Raw genomic sequence first — 11842 nt, forward strand, 5'->3', positions numbered from 1 at the left:
AACACTGATTATTTCTGATTATTCTGTAGGTTGGTTGGGTGGTCCTTCTGGGTGGGGCTGGCTTACCTGGGGCTGGGTGATCTGGGGTAGCCTCACTTATATGCCTGGGGCTTCAGCTGGGATGGCTGCTGTGGTTGGGCCTTCCTCTGTGAGGCACTCATCCCCCTACAGGCTAGCAGGGCTTGTTCACATGGCAGTGAAGGGCAAAGGTTCCCAGCAGCAGACAAGGAGGGGCAAGACCTTTTCAAGCCTCTGTCTGCCATAGGTCCCATTGGCAAGTCGCATGGCCAAGTCCAAATTAAAGGGGCAGTGAAATAGTTTCCATCTCTTGATGGAATCTTGGTGGAATTCCACCTGCAAAGTCACATTGCAAAGGGGTGGGAGGAAAAAATATGTGGCCATTTTTGCCATTTATCACACCTTTCTACCTCCTGAGATGATTGTAAAGATGGAATATAGGAAATAGATGTGAAACTTATGAAAATTAAGAGTAATCTTTAGTTAGAAGGAACAATGCATGCTTCTCAGCCTATTGTAAGGAAAAACATCAGAGGAAGGCAGTCTTGAGCTGTGAGCTCTGAGCTTGTTTATAAGTTGATGTCTTTATTCTCATGAAACCAGTTGTCCTCATGAACAGAGTCCATTAGACTTTAAGCCCAAGGCTTTAGGAGGCCATGTTGGCAGCACATTTTACCAGCTTCCCAAATAAAATTTCGACTCCCTTCATGTTTTCAAGTTTGAAAAGATCCAAAAGCTGACTGGTGCCCCTCACACTCCTGTCCCTGTGCCGGACTTCCTATTTGAAATCGAGTACTCGGACCCAGCGAATGCCAAATTTTATGAGACCAAAGGAGAACGAGACCTAATCTACGCCTTCCATGGGAGCCGCCTAGAAAACTTCCATTCCATCATCCACAATGGCCTGCACTGCCACCTGAACAAGGTGGGGCCTAAGCCTGCTGACATTTGGGGGGGTTGGTGGGTCAGAGCGGGTAAAGGGTGGGAAGGGGTAGGTTCCCTAAGTCCTTGCCACTCAAAGTGTGGGCCACAGACCAGCAGCAGCTGGGCACCTGTGAAAATGCAGAATCCTGGGCCCACCTGGACCTTCCGAATCAGAACCTGCGTATTAACGAGATCTCCAGGTGATCCCTATACTGATGGCAGTTTGAGAAGCCTCTCTGGGAGTCAGGTCCAGACAGCAGCAGGCTTTTAAAGCTCACCAGGTGATCCCAGTGTGTGGTCAACCCTCACCACTCAGCATGGTTCCTGGACCAGTGGCCCCACATCACCTGGGAGCTTGTTGGACAAGTAGGATCTCAGGGCCCACCCCAGGCCAGCTCCCCAGGTGATCTCTTTGTATTTTGAAGTTTGAGAAACACTGCTCTAGGGGTCACTCCAACAGAGTCTGCCTTTGGAGAAATTGGGGATGTACCAGGGAGAGGTCCTTTCCCTCCCTCCTTGAGTTTGCGTCCTCTCCTTAGTGTCCTCCCTTTTTCAAGAGTCAAAACAGTGTCAACAACCCCTTCTCCACTGGCACATTTTTAAAATATATAAATTTTTATTGATTTCAGAGAGGAAGGGAAAGGGAGAGAGAGAGAAAAACATCTAATCTAATAATAGATAAACGGTAATTGACCGTACCTTCGCTATGCCTCCCATTGGCTAATCAGTGAGATATGCAAATTAACCGCCAACAAAGATGGCGGTTAATTTGCATATGTAGGCGCAAAGCGGAGCAGCGAAGGTGCTGAAGGCGGCTCTGGCCGGAGCAAAGGCCTGGGTGCTGGGTGCCGGAGGAAAACCGATGCTGGCAGCCAGGGGAAGGGAAGGCCTATTGCATGAATCTTTTTGTTCAACAGGCCTCTAGTCAATGATAAAAGAGAACTATTGATTGCCTGCCTCCTGTATGACGCAAACTGGGGATTGAGCCCACAACCCAGGCACGTGCCCCGACCAGGAATCGAACTGTGACCTCCTGGTTCATAGGTCGACACTCAACCACTGAGGGCACATTTTTTTAAAAAGCTTTTTTTAAATTGATTTTTACAGAGTGAGAGCACAGCATCGATTGGCTGCCTCCTATTGGGGATTGAGCCCGCAACTTGGGCATGCGCATGTGCCCTCCTGGGAATGAAACTGGCAACCTTTCAGTGCATGGGATGATGGTCAACGAACTGAGCCATACCAGCTAGGGCTCCGCTGGCACTTTTTTGCCTCTCTGTGAAGTGTAGGGGGAGAGTACAGACGGGAGCCAAAAAAACCACCTTAGCAGCTCTGCAGCCTGTGCAGATTGATTTAAACTCTCTGAGCCTCAGTGTCCTCATCTGTACAATAGGGCACCATCACCCACCCTCTGGTGAGCCGAGAGGATTGAGACAGCTCAGGCATGCAAAGGGTCTTCCTGTACTGAGCACCAAGGACACTGCTTTTCTAGGAATTTGGGTAGTAGCAGTGCTGCAGCCTTTCCTCCGGTCATGCAGCACCTGCCCTGTCGGAGGGGCTGGCTCCCTGAGCCACAGGCTGACCTGTGGCTGATGCATCCTGGAGCAGGAGAGACTTCCCAGCAGCGCTGCAGCAGATTAGCAATTAGTGCAGTTAGGTTTTGCTGAGGATGACGAGCTTGTTTACACTGGCTTTCAGCTGATTATTTCGGCCAGGCTACTGGAATCCCGGGCCTCCCTCCACAGCAGAGCCAGCCTGAAGTTGCCTGCAGATTACAGTCTTGTACACCAGACCTTCACTTCAGTCCCCCAGGGATTTTGCTACTTAGCAGCATCTCATCAGAATCCTTTGCTAAAGTGTCTCCTCTTGCCTCTTCTGTCTGGATTTTCAGCAGGATGTCTGCCAGCTGAAGCTGTGGGATTGTTCTCATGGTAGAGATACCCCAAGCTTCCCACTCTTCTGCTCACTGCAGCCATGCTTGAGGTTCTCGAGTCTAGAAGGTGTATATATACAGGCAGAGGGGAGAATGGACATGGGGTCAGGTCAGAGGACATCCAGTATCCTTGGAGAGGTCTGTGCAGGCTTTTAAGACATGGGAACTCTGCCTAACCCAGCACGGGGCTTTCCAAAGGCCAAGCAAAGACTTGTTTCACATCCCTTAAGCGTCACTGAATTGGCTTAGAATTTGGAAGTCTGGTGCCACCAGACAAGACATTTCTCAATTCCCAGGCATAGGGTGTTCAGTGTGCTTTAGAGTCCACTCATTGTCTTGTGATACTGATGCTGTGGCCTCAGAACAACAGCTGCTCTGGGTAGCAGCTACCTGGATGTCGCATTGAGAAGGATTCTGAGCCAGTGTGAATGAGTACCATCACTGATATTTTTATGTTGGCCATCATGGTTGATCATTGATGTCTACCATGGGCAAGGATTTGTTTGCTATGCCTTCTGTAGGCTCAACTGGAGGTATTTAACCTGAGATCCTTGTCTCTCACCTGGCGTGCTTCCTCATGGAGGGCACCAAGTTAGCACCTACCACCAGGGCGCTGCCTTCTAGATTTTTGGACATTTTCTAGGTCAACACCAATACAAAGAGTAAAACTTACCCTGACCCTCCTATAGGCTTCTTCATTCAGTTATAGTTTCTGGTCTGAGAGATTCATTTCCTTTCTAAGCAATGACTCAGATTGCTTCCCCCTTAAGGTGCGATCCCCCTCCTAGTACATACGAGTATTATTTTGCTTCTGCCAGCCCATCAGTGTAACCATGCTCATGCATTTCATGTAGCAGGAACTACTGCATATACTACAACACAAGATTCTGTGCTGGAGTGCCCACCCCTCTCATGTGCCAGGAGTCCTGATCAATGTTTTATGTACATTATCTCATTGAATCCTCATGCACGACCTTATGAAGGAGACACTATTATCACCATTTTGTAAATGCAGAAACTGAGACCCAGAGAGTTTGTTTGTTTGTTTGTTTTAAATTCTTTATTGTTTAAAGTATTACATATGTATCCTTTTCCCTCCATTGACCTCTCTCCAGTCACTCCCACCCCCCAGCCAGAGTGTTTTTATAACTTGCCAGCTTGTTGGAGGTATAGGCAGAATTTAAACTTGGGACTGTTTGGACTCTTTTTTAGTTTTTTAAATTAACACCCTGTTAATTAAAAAATATATTTTTTATTGATTTCAGAGTGGAAGGAAGAGAGAGAGAGGGAAAGAGAGAGAGAGAGAGAAAGAAACATCAATGATGAGAAAGAATCATCAATTGGCTGCCTCCTGCATGCCCCACACTGGGAATTGAGCCCGCAACCTGGGTATGTGTCCTGACTGGAATTGAACTGTGACCTCCTGGTTCATAGGTTGACACTCAACCACTGAGCCACACCCACCAGGCTCGACTTTTATTTATTTATTTTTTTAATATATTTTATTGATTTTTTACGGAGAGGAAGGGAGAGGGATAGAGAGTTAGAAACATCAATGAGAGAGAAACATCGATCAGCTGCCTCCTGCACACTCCCCACTGGGGATGTGCCCGCAACCAAGGTACATGCCCTTGACCAGAATCGAACCTGGGACCCTTGAGTCCACAGTCTGATGCTCTATCCACTGAGCCAGACCGGTTAGGGCTGGACTTTTAATACTTATGTTTTTCTCACTCAGCCTTGACCACAGGAACTACTAGTTTGCCAGGCTAATCAGGTGTATCCACAGTCACCCGGTCGTCAGATAGGAATGTGTTTAGCGATAGCCCCATAATGATGTCATAGGATTATTTGAGTTTATCCTTTTCACTGGGAAAAAAAAAAGGCTTGAAAGTTTTGTGTTTATAATTCTGTTGGAGAAAGACGTGTGTTGCCTTGCTGTTCCATTTTATACTTACCCAGCCTTGTTTCTTTCCTGGTGGGCGCTGCCATTCTAGACATCCTTGTTCGGGGAAGGCACCTACCTCACCAGTGACTTGAGCCTGGCCCTCATTTACAGCCCCCATGGCTATGGGTGGCAGCGTAGCCTCCTTGGCCCCATCCTCAGCTGCGTGGCTGTGTGCGAGGTCATAGACCATCCAGATGTCAAGTGCCAAACCAAGAAGAAAGGTGAGTGCGCACTTGGCCCAGAACTAGGCTGCAGCCTCAGGGTGCGTAGGCTCTTGCTGTTGACCCAACTGTTGGGTGGAGTACCCATTGCGGGCTAAGGGATGGGCCGAGTCCAGAGCAGTGTAGGACAGGGGCCTGCCTTCAAGCAGTGAGCAGTCTCCTTATGGTATTGAACACACAGAAAAGATGTCACTATAAGGTGGTAGGTAGAGTCCCAGGTGAGGGGGTCCACCGGGCAGATCAGACGACGGAGCCGTTGGTGGGTTCAGATGCTCAGAGAAAGCTCTGGGGAGGAAGTGAGATGTGATAGCTGAACGTGAGTGTGTGAGGCCGGAATGTGGGCTCCTGGGGGCAGGAAGTGGGACTCAGTCAGGCTTGGACACCTGGTATCAGTAGGGAGCCTGGTTCATACTTGACATTCAGAAAATATTTGCCAAATTGAAGCTAAATACGTGTGTTTAGACCTGTCCCTCCAGGATGCTCTTGTGTGTGCTGGAGCCCTTGGAGGATGTGAGAGGCAACTGAGGCCACGGACAGTAAACCCCAGGCTTCCAGGAAGCAGACGACTCGCTGGCCGCCTCGGTCTACTTCCCTAATACGTCCCTTAGATTGTTTGCCCGGCTGCCCCTGCTGTTTTGCCTGCAGAGGCAGAAGAGTCAAGAACTGTCACTCTGGTCTCCAGACCTGGCCTGTTGGTTCCAAAGAGAAAAGGGAAATTGGGAAAACTGTTCCTGGGCTCTAATGTGAAACAACTGGAACCGAGACACGGGCCCAGGTCTGACGCCAACCGCTTAAACCAGACAGCATGAATATTTGCATTTATAATTCTTAGGAAGTTTGCAAACCGTGACATTAAACATCAAAACAAAACCTTGCAACGTCTGCTGTCACACAGCGTTGGCTTTTTTTAAATTGCTAAGGCTTTTCGTGGCATTAAAAGTTTTGTTTCTGTTTGTTTGTTTAAACAAGCCTTGGTACAAAGAGTAGAAGATGTGTTCTAAGAAGCTCGAATCCAGAATGGCTAATTTAAAATGCCTGCGAAGAGACGGGTCTCAGATCAAGTCCTGTTCCTCGTCCCAGATTATTTTTTTGTTTTGAACATCAATCTGCTGCTTTTCTCTGCTTTCCTTGTTCAGCCAAGTTTCCCCCACCTCGTATCTCTCTTATTTTCCTATTCCTTTTTTCTTTATCCTATTTGTCTTTCTGTTGATTCTCCTGTGTGTTTTTAAAAATATATTTGTATTGATTTCAGAGAGGAAGGGAGAGGGGGAAAGAGATAGAAACATCAATGACGAGAGAGAATCATTGATCGGCTGCCTCCTGAATGCCCCACACTGGGTATCGAGCCTGCAACCCAGGCATGTGCTCTGACCAGGAATTGAACCATGGCCTTCTGGTTCATAGGTTGACACTCAACCACACTGGCTCAGCTTATTCTCCTGTTTTTTTTTACTGTGCTTCACACACACACACACACACACACACACACACACACACACACACACACCCCTATTCCTCAGCCTGCTGGGGCTTCTCCACCCCCAAAGACCAGGCGGCTTGACCCATTTATATTCATAATTTGCTGCTTTTGTTATTGTATCCCTTACCCCACCCCAGTAAAGTTGTGCTTTACTTTCCTTATTCAGATTCCAAGGAGATAGATCGCAGGAGAGCGAGAATCAAGCACAGTGAAGGGGGAGACATCCCTCCAAAGTACTTTGTGGTCACCAACAACCAGCTCCTGCGAGTGAAGTACCTGCTGGTGTACTCACAGAAGCAGGCCAAGAGGTAAGAAGGACGGTCCTCGCCCGTGCCCCAGGAGGACAACTGAAGGCTGCATTAAAAGTGTTGCGTTCTTGGTTACCAGCACCCTCTTTCCTCCAGCTTTAGGCCGCAGCTATGTATAAAGTACATAAAGCACTTCGCTAGACAGGGTGAGGAGTGAGGACAAGGTTATATAAGATGTGGTCCTGGCTTGTCTGGCATGGCTCAGTGGTTGAGCATCAACCTATGAACCAGGAGGTCACAGTTTGATTCTTGGTCAGGGCACATGCCCGGGTTGTGATTCTGTCTTATCATTGATGTTTCTCTCTCTCTCCCGCTTTCTCTCTGAAATCAATAAAAAAAATATTTTTAAAGAGATGTGGTCCTGGCCCTTTGAGGACTATATATCCTAGTGAAGAAGACAAAGAGATTCGTAAACACAAGTGACATGAGGGACTGAATGAAGCCAAATTGGCTGCCCTAGACTGTGGGGCCCCTCAGCCCTAGGCTCCTGGTTTCACTCTGAAACCCATTGATTAGATTAAGCTGAGAGGCAGGGTGGTGGTTGGACACTGGTTGGGATCGGGTGCTGCCCAGCTCGGTCACTTTCCATGGTGGCTGTTGAACCACCATCTTCTCTCTGGACCCGAGATGCTTCATCTTCATCTTTATTTTTTATTTATTTATTTATTTATTTATTTTTTAAACTCTCTTTCAATAGTACTCTTTTTTTTAAATACATTTTATTGATTTTTTACAGAGAGGAAGGGAGAGGGATAGAGAGCCAGAAACATCGATGAGAGAGAAACATCGATCAGCTGCCTCCTGCACGCCCCCCACTGGGGATGTGCCTGCAACCAAGGTACACGCCCTTGACCGGAATCAAACCTGGGACCTTTCAGTCCGCAGGCCGACGCTCTATCCACTGAGCCAAACCGGTTCTGGCCATCTTTATTTTTAAAAAAAATACATTTTTATTGATTTCAGAGAGGAAGGGGAAGGGAGAGAGAGATAGAAATATCCATGATGAGAGAGAATCATTGATCGGCTGCCTCCTGCACACCCCCTATTGGGGATCGAGCCTACAACCCAGGCATGTGCCCTGACCGGGAATCTAACCGTGACCTCCTGGTTCATAGGTCTATGCTCAACCACTGAGCCATATGGGCCGGGCCATCTTCATCTTTAAAGTGGACGTGTTGAACCCAATGGCAGATGAGGCCTTCTGACTCCTAAAAGCCATGGTAGATGCCTCATCCCACCTCAGCAATGTGGTGGTGGTAGTGGGGGGTGTGTACAGGGTTCTCCAGGGCTGAGGTCACTTTGAGATCTTGCTGCATTGTTGGGCTCTAGCTTTTCGTGGGGATGCGCAGCAGGTGAGCAAGTAAGACAGGAAAGGGGATCACTTAATACTTCTCACTCCTATTGTACATACCCGTGGTTTCCATGCTTCAGGATTTCATACACCAGGGAAAAAAAACAACCTTCCCCTCAAATTTGGGAAATTTGTATAGCATTCCTGAGTCTGGTGGACATTATCCTTTGGTTTAAAACCGTCTGGCTCTTTGTATTTGAAAATTCCATTCCTTCCCACTGCTCCCTGGAATGTTTCTTTAGTGCACACTTGGACAGTTTAGATCATCTCCCAGTGGGCCAAAGAGGATTTCCCCAGCACAGACCGATATCTGTAGGTGTCTAAAAGTGAAATGACTTTTGCTAAATAACCTGCCACCTGCTGCCATCTGGGCAGACACCTTGAATGAGGTCATTCTTTTAGATACCAAAGTCCTGCTTAAGGAAAGACAGGACATAGAAGGTTCAAGAGGAGCAGCTATAAAAGGGAAGCTCAGGATGAGCTCACTGCATAGCTGTCTTTGTACATTTAGAACATGTTCTGGTGAAAGGCGTGTCAGTGCCAGGGCAAACAGCCTCAGATTTCTCGAGCAAAGGAGAACGCACGAAGCTTCATTTCATGGCTCACTCAGAGGATGAAATTCATCATTTCATCTTTGAGCCAGGAGTTGTTGCATACACTTAAAAAAAATGTTTTTCTCATTTTGCCAACATCACTCTTTTTTCCCTTTTAAGCAGGGCTTCAAGCCAGCTGTCCTGGTTTTCCAGCCATTGGTTTACGGTCATGATATTCCTGTACCTGCTGCTGCTGCTCATAGTGAGTGTCATCAACTCCTCCACTTTCCAACACTTTTGGAATCGTGCGAAGAGATAATCTTTCTGGGCCTGGAGTGGGGACCACCTCCACCATGTGCCTTGTTTTGTACCTCCCGTGCCCCGCATCCAGCCAGGTTGAGCCTGCGGGCCAGTTGGGGACCACAGGACAATTTTCATATGCCATAAATGTATCGGTTGCCTTTGATGATGCTCCAGCCACACTCCGGCCAAGGGGGACCACTGGGCCCTCACTCATAGGTTTTGGGGAGCCCTCCTGTCTGCTCCTGCCTAAACAGCCCTAGGGAGTTGGCTTTTCCATCAGGGCCAAAGGAAAAAGTCCTGCTGCATTTAAAAACAAAGTGTCCAAGCTGTCAGTGGTATGTTTACAGTCGCTCCTGGCGGACGTTGGCCCTTTCTCTAATGCCTTCTGGAAGGCGGAAAATGCGTAGTGGGGACGATAAATCACTAGGCGGTTGCCTTGTTTTGACTTGAGACGCTCAAGAGGAATAGTCATGTTTCTCATAAAAATCGGTGGGGATCGGTTTTTGAATTCCATCCACCTTTGTAAGTACAAAACATTTTCAGTTTTCTCAAATCAACAAACAGCATTCTGCTGCAGCTGTAACCCCGTGCCCGACCATGGATGAGAAAGGAAGGAGTCAGAGTTCTGATTAAAAAATACAAACCTAACACTGAGCAACTCAAGTGTCTTTTTCTGAAAATTAACTAACTGCTAATTATAGCTGCAGGCCTGCCCCCTATCTCGCTCTCATGAAGCTGCCTTGATTGTGGCCTGCCAGGCACAAGTGCCCCGCCGGAGGCCCTCTGCCACCGTCAGCCTTCAGGACAGAGGCTGCCTCAGTGTGTCACAGATACGCGTGGACTGAGCCTGCCTCAGAGGGGTCACAGGTCTTTGGGACTCAAACTGGGCAGGAAAAGCCCCTGGCTGCCCAGAGAGCCTTGGTTCTGCTTGCCGTACTCTCTGCCCCTCCTCCCTGCCCTGCTTCAGCCGTAATGGAGCCCTGTCTTATTGGTGGGGATTGTGGGGAGAGGTTTCTGTAAGGAATGGGGAAAGTAATTTTCTATAATTTGTGAAGTGAAAAAGCCACTATCATGGTTTTTACATTGACTATTGGAACATTTCAAAAATAATAAAGGTATTTTCCTAATTACCAGTTCGCCTTTGTGACAGCTTTCAGCCTCAGCCTGCCTGCCTTGTATGCCCTTTTACTCAAAATCGTACCCTCTTTTTCCTTCCTTGTGTGAAGTGGCTGTTTGCTGGAAAGCATATATCATCAGGATATATCAGCTGGTAGGTGTTGATACACTAAATATGAGCACCTACTGTGTGCCAGGCACTAGAAATAGGACAGGACCAAGGCCAAAAGTCCCTGTCCTCATCGAGCTGACAGTCTGGCAAGATGGGCAGGTGGACACTCTCAGCAGTGAGGTTGACATCATATGGCGTTATTATAAAGGAGTTTTGGGAAATACTGACAAAATGTCTTAACCTGGCCTGGAAGTGTGGAAGTGACACTAGTAGCACTGCAATGTGCCTTATGTATGATTTCTTTAATTCTCACGACTGATAAAAAATTGAAGTCCCAGAGAGTTTAAATAGCTTGCCCAAGTTTACTTGGCTAGGAAGTGGCAGAGCTGGGAGTTGAACTAGGTAGACTGGTTTCAGACTGTGGGTCTCATAACCACCATGCTACATATAACCCCCATCTCTGGCTCCCAGAAAAGGTGATGTTCAACTGAAACCTGAAAGAGCTATCAGTATCTGGCTAAGCGGTGGAAGAAGAGTATTTTAGGCAGTGGGAACAGCACACGCAAAGACCTAGAGTCCTTAATGGAGAAGCTAGAAGCAGGAGGGTCATAGGAAGAGGATGTGGTGAGAAATGGGGCTGGGGAGGAGGGCAGGAGCCAGATCATGAAAGACTTTACAAGCTGTGGGCTGGGGACGCCATTAGAAGGTTTTTAGCAGAGCTTTTAAGTGGGAGAGCAGATTTGGTTTTGAGAAAAGTCACTCTGGCGGGTGGTTGGAGAATGGATTTTGGATTATTTTGAGGATTAAAAAAACTGATAATTTATAGTAGTGCCCAGCACAGAGTAAAACCTGGTATGTTTCAGCCGCTATTATCATCGTCATCATCATCACCACTATTATTTATTTTCAATGGCTCAATAGAGGGGATGAGCATGCAAAGGAGACAGCAGGAATATCCAGGAAAATAGGAGGAAACAGTTTCATAGAAGCCAAAAAGGAGGGCTTGATGAGTAGTGTCAAATGCTGCTGTGTAGTCAAGATTATACCTGAGAAGTATCTGTTGGATTTACTGAATTGGAGCTCACTGATGAATTTGGCGGGAGTTCAGTGTAAGGCAAGCATGTCAAACTCAAAAGGCTAACATGGGCCAAATAAACAAGGTTTAAGTTTATGTGGGCCGCAAAAAACCAAAAGCTTCAATTTTCATAGAAACATAGGTTTATTTTGATAGAGACATGCGAATACAAAGGGCTGAAATAAATGAGTAATCATTTACATAAAATAGTAGAACATTTTAATAAAAATTAATATTTTTTCTTGAACATTAACTTACCAGACACTGAATAACTGCGCAAATTAAAAAGCATAATGCAAATACACCTATTTTTCTTGTTCTCCAAAAGCAAAATATTTCCTGTTGCACACACCAAATAAGTCAGTACAAGACTAATGATGTGACAATCGGCTGCTAAAATATTCGCTGCTTGTATTAGTGGAGAGAAATGGTGCGCCTGCGTGTAAGCCGCATAAGGGAAATGAATGCAACACGATTATAGTAATCAGTCATTAGTGAACGCTGTAGTTTGTTATTAATA

The 11842-nt window shown here is 46.9% G+C and overlaps 1 protein-coding gene across 3 annotated transcripts in view; it reads left to right on the top strand.

Annotated features, from left to right (window-relative positions):
• Nucleotides 1-10155, top strand: part of PARP16 (poly(ADP-ribose) polymerase family member 16) — a 30000-nt gene extending 19845 nt beyond the window's left edge. The window contains exons 4-7 of one of the 3 annotated variants that reach the window (XM_081102010.1): nt 737-943; nt 4873-5044; nt 6691-6832; nt 8897-10155. In XM_081102010.1, the coding sequence (XP_080958136.1) occupies nt 737-943; nt 4873-5044; nt 6691-6832; nt 8897-9035 (660 nt within the window). In that variant the 3' untranslated portion in view covers nt 9036-10155. The remainder of the gene's footprint in view (nt 1-736; nt 944-4872; nt 5045-6690; nt 6833-8896) is intronic. The other 2 variants (XM_081102011.1, XM_081102012.1) reach the window with 2 other exon arrangements.
• The last annotated feature ends 1687 nt before the right edge of the window (nt 10156-11842 follow it).

This window comes from Myotis nattereri (genome assembly GCF_964212035.1).
Source record: "Myotis nattereri genome assembly, chromosome: 1".
In the NCBI taxonomy this organism is placed as follows: domain Eukaryota; kingdom Metazoa; phylum Chordata; class Mammalia; order Chiroptera; family Vespertilionidae; genus Myotis; species Myotis nattereri.